We start from the raw sequence: 14,609 nt of genomic DNA on the forward strand, positions 1-14,609 counted from the left end.
AAATTCCAGGTTATCAATCTCCACCTTCATCTTGCAACATTAATATATACATCTCAAATTTTTATAAAATTTACCTCATTTTCAAACTTTACAAACAATGGCTACCAAATTTAATTTACTCAAGCTGAAATAATCAAAAATATGTACTAAGGGTGGTTCAATTTTTTTTTCCTCTGTCGGCTCGAGTCCAAGACACCCCTTATTTTTTTTAGACTTACTAATAGTATTGTGCTGTAAAAGTTTTAGCTTCTTGCTCAAATTTTAGGAGGGTGCTCAATGACCCCTCCATTTAACATTAGCTCTAGCATAGAAAAAGTCAAATTTAGAAACATTTAATTTCCCCAGCTGTTTTTTTTTTATGTAAGTAATTATTTTATTGCAATGGATATGCATATAACTCGTGTAGATTATAGTATGTAACATTGTTTATTCAGTTCAATGAATTTTTTTAACCCTCTCCTCATACTTATGAAGTTTGAGGGAGGGGGTCGAGCACCCTCTTTCAGTTGGAATAGGAAGTTAAAATTCCTCCAGTATTTTACTATCCACAAGTCTAAAAACATTGAGTGGTGTCCTGTTTTCTAGGAGAAAACTTTTTTTTTAAAGTGTATTTTTGAACTTCCCCGAATGTACTAACACAAGTGAAGCAAATCACTGTAATAAACAATTAATGTAAATGTAGCATACATAATTTTCAATAGCGAGGAGCCACTGCCTTACATCAAGTGAAAGAACTGCAGAATTAGCAATTGTGACATCTGTATCACAAAAATAAAGTTAGTTGCTAAAATAATCTGAACTAAAACTAATGAAACCTAAACTTTTTCAATTATTGCTGTCTACCCCTCCAATCCATTGAACTCAAAGCGCTTTTAGACTTTGGCCTTTAAAAAAATCATGCACCTTTTAGCTTCACATATTTCCCCTGTTTGTTGCTCATAACACAAGGGTGCTCCCCCCCCCCCCAATATTTCTGAACGCCTTAGCGCTTTTTTTATTTTTAACCCTCTTTTTTTATTTTTTTTACCTATTTATTTATTTTTAATTATTGTTGTTTTGAAAAAAAGTGTGCTCGCTCCCCAATAAAATACACACACACAGATGAAAATAATAAAGTAAAATAATATGAGTAAATAATTTGAATTAAAATAAAGTAAAATAAATAATTAAAAAATCCCCCCCCCCCCCCAAAAAAAAAATTGATGGCGCAACTTTCGCCATAATCACTCCTGTGGGCACCCTGTCATAAAGTTAAAGTTTGAGCATTGATCAGAAACTTCTCTGATGTGCAGATTTTTTTTTAATCGGATTACTTTTATTTTGAAAGAAAGAAGCACATTGGAAGTCTTAAAAGATCACTACCAAAATACTAAAAGATTAGCGATACTTCTGTAAAAAAGAAACTTTCTAAGTTTAAAATTGTCTAATGAACTAAATGTACAGAACAAAATTGTTTAGAATAATACGATTACATTAATTAATTTAAAGAAATAATATAAAATATGAAAAGATTATTGCAGCTCATTAAAAACTTCAGTGGCACTCCCAGACAAAACAACGTGCTGTGCATCATAACAACTTCAGAACTGCTGACGTAAACAAGCAGCGCTTAAACAGAGCCCGCTCAAACGAGGAAGAAAAGAAGTACCTTCTGCGCATGTCCGCCGCTGACTGCTATGGTGCACGCCGACTGCTATGGCGCACGTGCCAATGGCAGAGTTGTTGATAAAAAGAACTGCAGGGGGAAAAAGAAAAAGGGAATGACAAAACGACGAATGGGAAGGGAATGGCGGCGAAAAAAACAAGGCAGAAAGTTTTTTTTTTGACGTCATAGACCGCAGGCCGCACTAAGAACGATCGGATTATGCAATTTTTCATTTTCCCTGACATTTCCCTGATTTTCGGCCATTTTCATTTTCCCTGACAATTCCAGGTTTTCCCGGTGCGTGGCAACCCTGCACTGAGAAAATATTCATTCTACATAAAAAGACAACTTTTTATTTATCTAAACCATGACATAAGGCAGGTCTGGCGAAAAAGAAAACGAATTAAAATTTTGGGGCCTATGTCAAAGCGAGGCCTGGGTATCATAAACCCTCCATTGATCCCAAAGAGGAGTCACTGTAAACAAATATTTGTTCTTTAAAAAAATTATGATTTATTAAGCCAACTTGTTTAAGGGGCATTCCACGGTATTTTTGACATTTATGTAAAGTCCGTAACGTGACCTTTTTTGTCATAACTTTTTAATTTACTGTTTGATTAGCATATTATTTTATTTTGATCTTTTCCTATCAACACACCAGCTCAAATTAAAATAATTTGCAAATCAAACGGTAAATTAAAAAGTTATGGCAAAAAAAGGTCACGTTAGGGACTCTACATAATGTCGAAAATACTGTGGAATGCCCCTTAAGCATTCAAACCAAGATATGCGACAATATTGGTGAAAACCAAAAACAGAAATTTAGGGGCCTATGTCAAAGCGGGGCCTGGGGCGGACCGCCCCCTCCGCCCCCCCTTCGGTACGCCACTGGTCAGAGGGGACATGATTCAGTTATTTAAATTTATCAAAATGAAAGATGTAAATGGATTAAATTTTTGCATGGAAAGCAGGACGAGGGAGTCATTGTTTCAAACTATTTAAATCTCAGGGTAACTTGGCAATCAGGAAAAACTACTACTTCAGTAGGGTTGTGGGCACTTGGAACAGCTTACCGGAAGAGGCGGTAATGAGCAAGGGGGTAGATAGTTTTAAGAGGGCCATTGATATTCATTGAGAACTAATTAATTGATTAGGACCAGCCTAGCTGGGTCTAGAGCCTGTTGCTGGTCGTCACATTTGTACTTCAGGGTTCATACTCTATTTGGATGAAAAAATTCCATGACTTTTCCAAGACTTTTTCATGACTTCAATGAAATTTTTCATGACCTCGTTACACGAAGAGAATAGCACTATTTAATCTCAAACTTGGTAATATTTGGAAATGAGCATTAGCCAAATGTCTATATGAATGCCACAGCCTCATTGAAGCACTTACTCGTAATAGAAAAAATATAAGTGCACACTTAAAAAACTAAACTCTATTCTTATTTGTATTCATCATATAAATTTAAGTAAAGTAAAAATGCAGTGAAGCGAATATGATGATGCTTAGTTTGTCTGATATTCTTTTTTAAACAGGCAGAATGATATTGAATGGGACAAAGGTTGAATGAGTCATCACTAAGTTTCAATAAATTTGCTTCAAAAGTTACCTTTTAGTGTCAACAGTGCCTTTAATCATCCACGTAACTTGACAGTATTTTGGTTCTTTAAAGTAAAGCCACATAGTTTAGTTCTTTGTTTCTAAACCCGATTTTTTTTTTTTTTAAACCATTTGCAGATTTTCAAATGCATAGAAATTAATAGGTTCAGAAATTCCAGAACACGTTTCATTCCCGACATTGAACGTAGCAGTGGTCGCATGGATTAGATTAGCGTGCCATATGTTGGGCACTACTGTTTTAGAGCATTAGAATTCCTCTTTTTCTGTATTATATCGCCTGACTTAAAATCTTTATTTTCTAAAACATTCAACAAATTAAGATAAACTCTGACAAATTTAATAATACAGTCCTAACGAGTGATGGAATCGAACTCGCATGAGATTGAATTACATTTTTTTGAGTGGGCATGGCAAAACTAAGAACGTGAAATTTTGCTACTACAGAATATGAAACATAAGAAATGTTGAAAATAACAGAAAATTCAAAATAAGTGATGTCCAGGCCGTAAAATCACATCGCAAAAAATGGCAAGAGGCTGCGAGAGAAGTGGATGCTATTAGATTTCAAAATTCAGATTTGATTTTTGGATAGTTAAATTTTCCACTTTTAATAGCTTTTATGTGCTATACTGTAAATCACTCAAGAGTTGTAATGCTCCTTTAGCTACTGTTCCTTTCTCTTTGTCCAGGACATTTTTCCATGACTTGAAATAATTTTCCATGACTTTCAATGAAAATTTCAATTTTCCATGACTTTTCCAGGTCTGAAATTCTGTTATTTTTTTCCCATGACTTTCCAGGATTTCCATGACCCGTACGAACCCTGGTACTTATATCAACTAACAAAAGAATTAAGTAAGAGAAAAAAAAATGATTCATGAAAGCAGTTCTTTTTTACAATGATTTCAGACAAAAACAAAATCAATTTGCTCTTCAAAAGCCTTGTTTATTCCCTCATAAATTTTTCAAATGAAGACAACTGTAATAACTCCTCAGGGGACAATTTTTTGGTTGAGCCTTAATTCAAAAAAAGAGGAGCATATTTTAATGAAAACAACTTTTTTTCAGGAGGAAGGGGATATTTAATTTGTTCTAATTAAAATGAGTACTTAAATGACATTCTTTTTTTTTTGTGTGGGATTTCCATTTTGCTGTTATTGTAAAGCATATTTAATTCAATTCTTTCTTATTGTGCTATGCATATTTTGACTAAATACTTTTCTGGAGACAGATTTAAAAAAAAAATGAGAGTTTTAAAAACCTTACATACTTTGCAGCAATTCATTACCAGAATTCAGACTGAAGCAAGAGGCACAAAAAGCAGATTTTTCCTGCAAAAAAGTTAAATAATTTATATTAGAAAGCAGATGAACACATTATTAATGATCAACATTAAACTATGTGTGTGATTCAGCATAGCAATTAATTTACACAGATTAGATATAAGTCTTTTGCTTATTTGAAAGGAATCTTTCAAATAAGTAGTAATCTTTATATAGAATTTAAACCAGTTACTTTGAACAATTGAATCAGAAAAGCAAATTAATGCAATATATTTTGACCATTAACCAACATGTTTTCACCTTACTGAATTTTGTTGGTTCAAGTTCTAAAGTAACTGCAACAAAGAGAAGAACTGATAAGTCTGGTTTACTGCAGCATGATAAAATGTGATTTACATACAGCATTTGCATCCACTTATAGGAATAACACTGTTTATAAAACATTTAATTTATTGCTTGAATTAGAAAACTATCATAACTTACTTATATATTACAGATTACTGTACCAATAATAGAAAGTACATCATCTCCATTTTTAATGTATACAGTAAAAACCTTGAGATTATCCTTGAGATAAACTCTTTTATGTAAAACTTTCTGTAAACTCTTCACTTTTCCGTTGAAAAAATACTTCTTACGTGTAACAGGGGGTCTCAGTAGCCCAAATGGTTCGGGTGTCATTGTAGTAATCCCGAGCTGATGGATAGGATTCTCGTAATTTGCCCTGGTTGTAACTTATGGTTGTGTTCTTAATTCTGTCCTATGTGACTGTATTGTGCCATCTGTCATATTGGACCTGAGTTTATAAGTGGGTCCTGTGTGACCAAGTACACGAACTCAAAATGTATGTTGTCAATAAACCAAACCATGTAACAGACATTTCAAAATATTAATTCAGACAGTTGTGAATACTACTACATTAAAACCTGGATTATTAAACGTAAAATCATCCAAATTAAATAGTCAGCTAAGCCGTCATATCTCAGATTTTTTAATTTTTTTTTTTTGAATAGATATTGATAAGAGAAGCTCAAAGTAATTTTTAGATACTTTTGAATAAAAACTAGGTTTTGAAGAATTTTTTTAAAAATTTGTTTTTGATCACTTTTTAGAGTTGCTTTTTTGGTACAAATTTAGAAAATCTTCCAAATAATTTCTTTATTGTTCAACCAATTAAGTTGATTTAGGTATCTATTTCAAGCTAATACTTTTGCTTTTCAGTATAAAGAATAGAAAGTACCCTGAGACAAGAAGAGTGGTGCCACTCCTCATCTAAAATCAGTTTTTATGCTTTGTAATTGAGAGATTCAATAAGTCATATCTCCAGTGTACCAACTTATACTTGGGTCTTTTTTTTTTTTTTTTTTGCTAGTATAAATAAATCAAACTCTTGCTATATTCCAAAAATTAGAAGGGTGTTTTTTGTTGTTTTGAAATAAAAAAATCAAGTTTCTTTTGCAGAAAATTCACTTCCAATACAAGTTTTCTAAAACCTTAAAGCAGGGTTGGCTGGATTGGATCCAATTGGGTTTGACTCAATGGGTTCTTTTGAAAAAAACCTATTTAAAAAAAATCCATTATTTAGCCCACTTTCGGGTTTTTTTTTTAATTTTCTGAGAAGTTTTTTAAAAAATTAATTAATTTAAATACTTTTAATTTAAACTTCTTTTTTTATTTGGTCTTCACCACAGACAATGGACATAAAAAAATGAATTTTTAACTATAAGAGTATTTCTTAACGACATTAAAAAAATACTTCAAAGATTTTAAATAAATATATTTAATTTTTTTCTTTAACTGGTCAATAAATAACTCAAATTATCTTGACTAAGTCCTGTCATGTCTGATTTTCTCAATATTTGTAGATTGTAGAGAGGAAACTACTCTAGCTAAAAGGCTTTCATGTGAATTATTTTCTGCAAACCAACATGTCACAAATCTCGAATAAACAAGGTATATTTTTTTTAGAAATTAACAGGTTTTACAAATGGTCAGACAGAAAACAGAATAGGATGTACAGTATTTTCATTATCTTACAAAAAAAGTTTAATATTTGTTACTCTGTACACAGAAATAGAAAAACAGGTAACATAAAATTCAAAGAAATGTCTTGATTAAGCTGGAATTCAGTAAAAAAGGATTTAAACTACTTGAGGTTCTACTAGTTTTGCATAGCAAAATAAAATACAATGAAGTAAAATGCAAAAAAAAAAAAAAATGTAGTAATTAAAAACGATCAATAGATTTTATCACTCAAGAAGTAACTTTGCCTTAACTGTTGGTAATCATGGAAACTAAAAAATCTGAAACTTCACAATTCTTGGGTTTCGTCATCTTTTATACTTTTCTTCAGAAAACGCTGAACTTTAACTAGTTTTTCAGCTTTTTTTACCCCAAGACAATTTTTGCGCTTTGTCCATATACTTATGCTACAATATGATCAGTGGCGTAACTACCGTGTTTGCCGCCCGGGGTGGTTCCTCAATTTGCCGCCCTTTCATTGTGAAATAGCTAATACAAAACTGTCAAGCGTGTTTAAATTAAAGCTAGAAATTTAATTGATGAGAAAATAAGACTATTATTCTCTAGATACTTTCCAAAGAAAAAAAAGGGGGGGGGATAAGGGCCCACATTTGGAGAAAATTGCTAAATTTAAGTCAAAAACCGCAATTTTAGTTAACTTATTAGAAAGGGCGCGTTGAGTTTGCTCCCAATTTTTTTTGAAAAATTGTCTCTTTTAGTGTTTTTTTATTGACGTTAGGGGATCTGTCAGCAACGAAGGGAAATTTTACGAAATTTTAAAATGCAACCTAAGCTACTTAGAAGAAGTGAAGAAATCAGGAATGGTCGGATACTCAATGCGAAAATTTTAAGCTCTGAAACATTTAATTTTAGGCTATCTTTGGCAACGCAATTGCATGCTTATTGCAGTTGTAGGAGCTAGGGGAGAGAGGGGCACTGAGGTCTCTTACTGAAATGTTTCTTAAATTGAAATCAATTTTAAGGGTATCTTTGGTGGTTTTGGTTGAAAGGGAAAGGTTCGGGTTCTTTCTTTGGAAGTTTTTCGGCACCGAAATCTCAAAAACGCAATTCTAGGCTGTCTTTGGTGACGTTGAGAGGTTCCCTAATGGCTTAAAAAATGTTGTGAAGCCAAGCAGTTCTCTCCTGAAAAATTTCCATAATTGACGTCCGACTTTGTAATTTCTTTTATAATGTTAGGAGGAAGAGGGGACAGAGGGAGGTTTCCCTCTAAAAATCATTTTTAAAGCTGAAGTTCATTTTAGACTATCTGTCAGAAGGAAGGGGTAGCGAGCTCTCCTACTCACGCAAATTTCTAAGAAAGAAAATTTTGGGCTTTCTTTGGGGACGTAAGGAAAAGGGGTAAAGAGTTCGTCCCTCGGAAATTTTTCAAAATTGAAGTTTTAAAAACACAGTTTCAATCTTTGGAGACGTTAGAGGAGAGGGGGGGGGAGGGCGCTAAGATATCTGGCTCGGAAAAATTCCAAAATTGAAGCCCTAAAAACTTATTTTAGGCTACATTTGATCACTTTAGGAGATCAAGTACAGTCAGGGCTCAAATGCTGTTTTCACAAATTGATATTGAAATATCGAAGCATTAAAAACGTAATTTTAAGCTAGATGTTGAGACTTTAGAAGAGAAGGTGAGAGTTCTCTCCAAAAAAGTTTTCAGAATTCAAGTCCTAAATATATACTTTTTGGCTGCGTTTGCTACGTTAGAGGAAACAGTAGGGTTAGGGGCTCTGCCCAGAAATTTTCCAACATTGAGTCTGAAAACGTATTTCTAAACTACTTTGGTGATATCAGGAAAAGGGATAAGATATTAAAGCGCTCTCCCGCCTAAAAAATTTTCGACTACATCCTTCGACTACAGATTGGAGGTGAGAGAGGTTCCCAACTGGAATTATTTGAAACTGAATACTTTAAAATGCATTTTAGACTATGTTTGGAACAAGTTGGGGGGTCCAACCCAAATGTTGAAAAATGAAATTCGCTTACCTTCCATAAGGAATAGATTAACATGTGATTTAAAATTGTCGGATAGATTATTTACTCTCAAAAGCGAGAAAACGGAAATCCCTTATACTTCGTTTGAGGAAGAGATCTCTTGTAAAGAGTGGGAAATCAAATCTTACTCTTGTCACCATTTTCCTGAGGTAAAAAAAGGGGAAATTTTTGTTTCACGAGCAGGTTTTCAAGAAACTCTAAACTTTAAATCCTGTATTAGCTTTTTCTTATAACAAAAGTTGGAAAAGTTCATTGTTTCCGTCTTCCTGAAGTTCACCTCTACAGTCTAAATAACAGATTATTAAAAAAATACTATGCACTTTTCATAATCACTCAAAAAGACAAAATAATTTTTTTCGGTCAGAATGGAATATTTAAGTATTACTTTAGTTTTCAATTATTGCAATAAAATGACACTGCAAACGAATAAAACAGCGGTTCAAGTCAGGTAGAGAATTTCTTATTATTGTAGAGCTTTCAATCATAAATTTGAGTGTTAAAACACGCATATTTTTCTGGGAAAGTTTGGTTTGAAATGACTTGAGCCGCACTTTTCTTCGTTTGTGGTGTCATTTTCTTGGAATAATTGAAAACTACAGGAATACTTAAATAGTCCATTATGCCCCAGAAAAGTTATTTTGTTGTTTTAAGTGCTTTAAAAAAAGATTTTCTTGCCTGCAGTAATAGATTAAAACCATAATTTCCTTATTTGGAAAACACATTTAATTTCCCACATAAAAAGGGCCAATTTGCCGCCTCTAGAAAAGTGCCGCCCGGGACGGACCGCCCCCTCCCATAGCTACGCCACTGAATATGATACAAGTACCCCACATTTTCCCAAAAAAAAAAGACAAAAAAAACTATTTATTTAAAAAAACCCAACTTTAGTTGGGTTTTTTTCGGGTTTTATTTAAAAGAACCCAAAAAACCCTGGGCCCATGGGCTTTGAAGAAGAATGGTCTGTACAATGTGTATCTAACAAACAATTGTTTGCATAATTTAAATAATATTTTTTTAAAATATTTCCTTAGAGTAGACAGAATAAATCAATTTTTCAGACAGCGAGTTTGAGTTAGATATTTTAGGTTCAAGCATCAATGCTTTCAAGCACCAATGTAGCTCTGTACTACAACTACATTTTGACTTCAAAAACTGAAAAATTTATTAGGATTTGAAGCCAGAAAACAAAGTCTTAACGACAAAAAACGTATTTGGTTTTTTAACAAAAAAAAAAAAAGAAAATAGAAAGATCAGGTATATTATTTTAAAAAAAAAACTGATTTAGCACTGGGGGAGGTTCCAGTAGTATAGCTTCTTGCCTTCCATGAATTTGCCATAACTATGTTACAATAAAGTAAAAATTTGAAAGTAAAATAAACTTACCTCTGAAGGTTTAGAACAATTTAAAATACATTCAACAATATTTTGAACATCAGGATATTGAGCTGGAGCTGAACAACATTCAGGAAGCCCATGACATACAAAAAAGTTTAAAAAGATGAAACTAACAAGTGTCAATATGAAGTTCATTTCATAAGGTACCTAAAACAAAATATGCTCTTTACACAAAGCATATTGATCACAATTAGTTAAAGAACAATTTAAAAATACATGATATGAAATAGGTACAATACGTATTTGTACATGAGTTATATACCTTAAAATTAAAAAAAAACAACAAAAACAAAGTTTCATAACAATCTGCCAAAAGTTGAAAAATTTTGAATGCTGCAAAAACTAACAGAAGGTTGGTGGAATTTATCATCCATAGATCAAACACTTCATAAGAGCAGAGCCGACTCTAGTAGCTCTGCCGCCCTAGGCGATATTCACAAGTGACCCCCCCCCCCCAACCTAAGGCTACTAGCTAAGAGGTGGGGTGTGTGTGGAGAAAAGTGCCCCCCCCCACCCCACTGAATAATATATATATATATATATATATATATATATAGAATAATATATTAATAAAATAAAGACAATAGTAAAGTGCTTAAAATTAAAGCGCATTTCTAGTGAAATTCCAAACTAGGTTTTGTACTGGTTCCAAGTCCAAACACTGGTACACACTTGAAATTATCTTTTTAAACATTAAAGTAGTACCTTATGGCACTGAAGCAGACATTAATATTTTAAAAGACTTTTCAATCATGTAATTTGCCACCTCTAAAATTAAATTGAATTTCTAGCTAAATTCCGAACATCTTTTCTATATCCAAGCACTGGTACACACTAAATTATTATTATTTTTTAGCATTGAAGCAGTGAATCTTATTGAGCTGAAACAAATATTCATACTTAAAAAAACAAGAAGTTCCGTCTAGAACTAGACGAGCCTACTTTCCCGTATACCCATACTACTTTCTAGTACCTGATCAATATTCTCAAAAATAGCTAAAATCGCAAATTTTTTCAAACATTTTTTTTTTAAATATTTTAAGCTGATTTCTAGGAATAAAATATTCCTTACTTTTCTTCAAAAAAAAACGAACAAATAAAATAGCAGCACCTTTTAAACAAAGCAGCTAATACACTTCTTTCCATTAAAAATTTTTTTTAACAGCTTTCAAAACGATAAAATAATAATAATAAGTTCATTAAAATAAATACATCTTATTAAAAAAAATCGTTTCTTTTTCCCCTGTTGCCAAAAATAATTTTTTAAACGAATTAATGCACTTACCAAAATAATAATAAAAAAAAACAATAAAATGTCAACTTAAAGAAATAATTTTCATTGTCAAAAAAAAAAAAAAAAAAATCGTCTGCGCATATTTTTCGAGTTTATTCACCGAAAACTAAATACCTAAATTAAAACTTTAGCGTGAAAATAAAAACAAATCATATCAACAATAATTATTTCACAGTTAAAACCACAGCAGCGGAGTCGGAGTCGGAGTCAATCTCATTTTGGGATAAAAGAGTTGGAGTCGAATATCCAAGAATCGGAGTCAGTCATTTGTCCTCCGTGTATAAATGTTTGCCAAAGCTACGAAGTCAGAGTCGAAGTCGGGGAGTCGGAGTCCGATTAATTGTCGGGAACAGGAGTCAGAGTCGGTGTCAGGTGCCCCTAAATTCTCGGAGTCGGAGTCGGGAGTAGGTCCTCAAGAGCTATTTCCAACAAAGTTTGTTTGAAGTAAATCCGCCTTTAAGTTCGGAATCTATATTGACTTTCAGTTTCCCCTTAGGCGCTAATGTTAAGAGATTTGAACTGTTCAAAATTGAACGAAAACTTGTTCAAATCAAAAAGATATTTTCGATACATGTTTTTTATCAAAAGTTTTTCCCTACAAAGTTTGTTTAAAGTCACTTCGCTTCTAAGTTCAAGATTTATTTTTGATTTGAATTACCCCGTAGGCGCTAATGTTAAGTTTTTTTGAACTGTTCAAAATTGAACGAAAAATTGTTCAAATCAAAAAATGAATTATGGGAATGAGATGTCCTCGCCGAGATCTTTCTAACAAAAAAAAATTTGTTCGAATCGGACTATTCATTCAAAAGTTATTAGGGGGGGACAGACAGACAGACCGACAGACAGACCGACAGACAGACAGACAGACAGACAGACAGACCGACAGACAGACAGACAGACCGACAGACATTTTTCCCCATCTCAATACCCTACTTTCCAATTTTTAATTTTTCAATATTTATCTAACTATTTTATTTATTTTTGACTTTTTTTTGTTTTTCGGAATATTTTTAAGATGTATTAAGCCTTCTTTCATGCTTTTTTCTTCTTTCTCTGATTTTTACTGGGAAAGTAGGCTAAAAAAAGAATTTCAATTTTGAAAGTTGCCACCCCTAAAAGCTGCTGCCTAGGTTGCCATGAGCCGGGTCTGCTTAAGGGTACATAAATTAAGGTTAAAAATAAAGAATAACGAATGAAGAGGCAAATGGAGTGTTATTTGGATACAAATATGCCAATTAAAAAAATCAAAATTTCTAACTTATGTCTCACCGTTACCTTAAAATCTAATTAAAAGGTCATTAGGAATAAATATGATTATTCAAATTGTTTTAATTTCATTCAAAGGAGTGTTTTGATTTAAATAAGAATATTTTGAATTTAATGAAATAAAGTACAGGATCTTGCCAAAAAGAAAACTGAAATTTTAAAATTTCTTGAAAAGCTATCCATATTCTATATATTTAAACACATGTCAAAGAACCAATAGAAAACCTGAATATGCCTTTGTGGTAAAACTATAAAATTCAGATGACATTTTACACTTACAAGAAAACTCTTTAAACTACACAGCAAAATGCAGAGGTAGAGAAAACAGTACAAAGAATCGTTGGAAATTAATTCATTTTTAAAAGTCAAACTTGTCTTGAAGAATAGGTGATTTCCTGAGGTGACCTCTAACATTCATCTATAATTTGCATAGCTTTTTAGAAACTTCTAATAATACTTAAGTAATACCTTGAAATCCCCCCCCCCCCTTTTCACAAAATCTAATTAAATAAACACATTTCATATTTAACTCCAATTTTGAAATAAAAAATACAACGCACACAAAACATTTTTTCAATGAAGTCCGCAGATTGAAATAAATTACAAAATGCACAACAAGAGAGCAAGGACAAAAAAAAAAAAGTATTCATTGAATAATCCCCACTAAAGAGACACCCTATCAACAACTTTTAAAAGTAACAGAATCGTTAGTTTTCAGAACAATTATTTTAGGTTTTAGCTAGCTATTAGTTTTTAGAACAGTTATCGTTTAAAATATGTTTTCCTTTAGCACTGGTTAAATAGCACTTGTTCTGTCAAGTATAAAAATACTCCTATACCTATAATAAATGAAAATAGCTGAAACAACTGACTTTTCGAATCAAAGCGCCAGAATTTAAATGTTTGTTTTCGTCTGCTACACAAATGGGATCATAACGGTCACAGTTAAGTTAGTTTTATTTTTCTGTTTTTATACGGGTTGCGTTCGCATTGTCCTACTGGTTGACCGGAGACTAACCAGGAGTGTTCGGATAGAGCTACTAGTTAGCTGGTTGGTTTCCGAAATCCAGGGCCGTTCGTCGCTCAAAAAACAGGACAAACTCCGAAAACGTAATTTAAACTAACCCTCGATGAAATGGGCGGGGTGGGGGGGGGGGTTGAAGGGGCTCGCGCACAGAAATATTTCGTAATTGAAGCACTAAAAACGAGATTTAAGACATTTTTCGATGATGTTGGCGAGAGAGAGAGAGAGAGAGAGGGGGGCCTTTTCTCGAAAAAATTTCGATCTGTAGAAAACGCAATTTTAGAAGATTTTCGGTATGGTTTATGGGTGGAGATATTCGGAGTCCTCCCCTAGCAAATTTTTAAAATTGAAAATTCAATTAACGCAATCGTAGGCGCTTTTCAATACTGTTAGGAGGGGTAGGGGTTTTGAGATCTCCCGTGAAAGTTTTTCTGAATTGAAGCCTTAACAATGAAATTTTTAAGGATCTTCGATAATATTAGGAGGACCTCAGGAAGACTCATGGAGCTTTTTTAAATTAAAATCTGATAGACGGAATTTATTCGACCGTGAATGATTAATTGAGAGGGCGCTTTTTTGGGGGGATTACATTGAGAGTACTCATGGTTTTTAGAAATTGCATTCCTAAATACTCAGGTGTATGACATCTTTATTGACGTTATGGCAAGGGGTGGGGTTTGAAACATTTTCCCGGAATTTTTCCAAACCCTAAGTTTTAAAAATTCACTTCCAGGCCAGCTTTGAGAACGTAAAATGAAGAGTTTGGAGTCCCCCACCCTTCCCTCAGTTTGGCTACGTCCCTATCTTCATTTTAAATTTTTGTTTTCTTGAAATACAAACGTATGCGGCCCCGGAAAAAAAAAACTTTTAACATTTTGAACGGATGTAATAATTTTCTGTGATACTTATTAATTCCACTTCATTTTATTTGAAATGTGCCTCCTGCATCTCTTGATCAAACTTTAATTTACTTACGAATTTTACGTTCAAACATTTAGAACTTCAGGGTGTGAGTATTCCTCACAATACTTTGAATCTCTCTTTGCATTAAA

General features: G+C 32.9%; 1 protein-coding gene across 1 annotated transcript in view; it reads right to left on the reverse strand.

Moving 5' to 3' along the window:
- The window catches only part of LOC129217008 (fibroblast growth factor receptor 2-like), a 47,334-nt gene extending 38,616 nt beyond the window's left edge, over positions 1 to 8,718 (reverse strand). Inside the window, exons 1-2 of the mRNA XM_054851240.1 lie at positions 8,707 to 8,718; positions 4,540 to 4,600 (exon numbers count right to left, since the gene is read on the reverse strand). Coding sequence (XP_054707215.1) covers positions 4,540 to 4,600; positions 8,707 to 8,718 — 73 coding nt within the window. The remainder of the gene's footprint in view (positions 1 to 4,539; positions 4,601 to 8,706) is intronic.
- Between the last annotated feature and the right edge of the window lie 5,891 nt (positions 8,719 to 14,609).

Source organism: Uloborus diversus, chromosome 1 (genome assembly GCF_026930045.1).
Source record: "Uloborus diversus isolate 005 chromosome 1, Udiv.v.3.1, whole genome shotgun sequence".
Lineage (NCBI taxonomy): Eukaryota > Metazoa > Arthropoda > Arachnida > Araneae > Uloboridae > Uloborus > Uloborus diversus.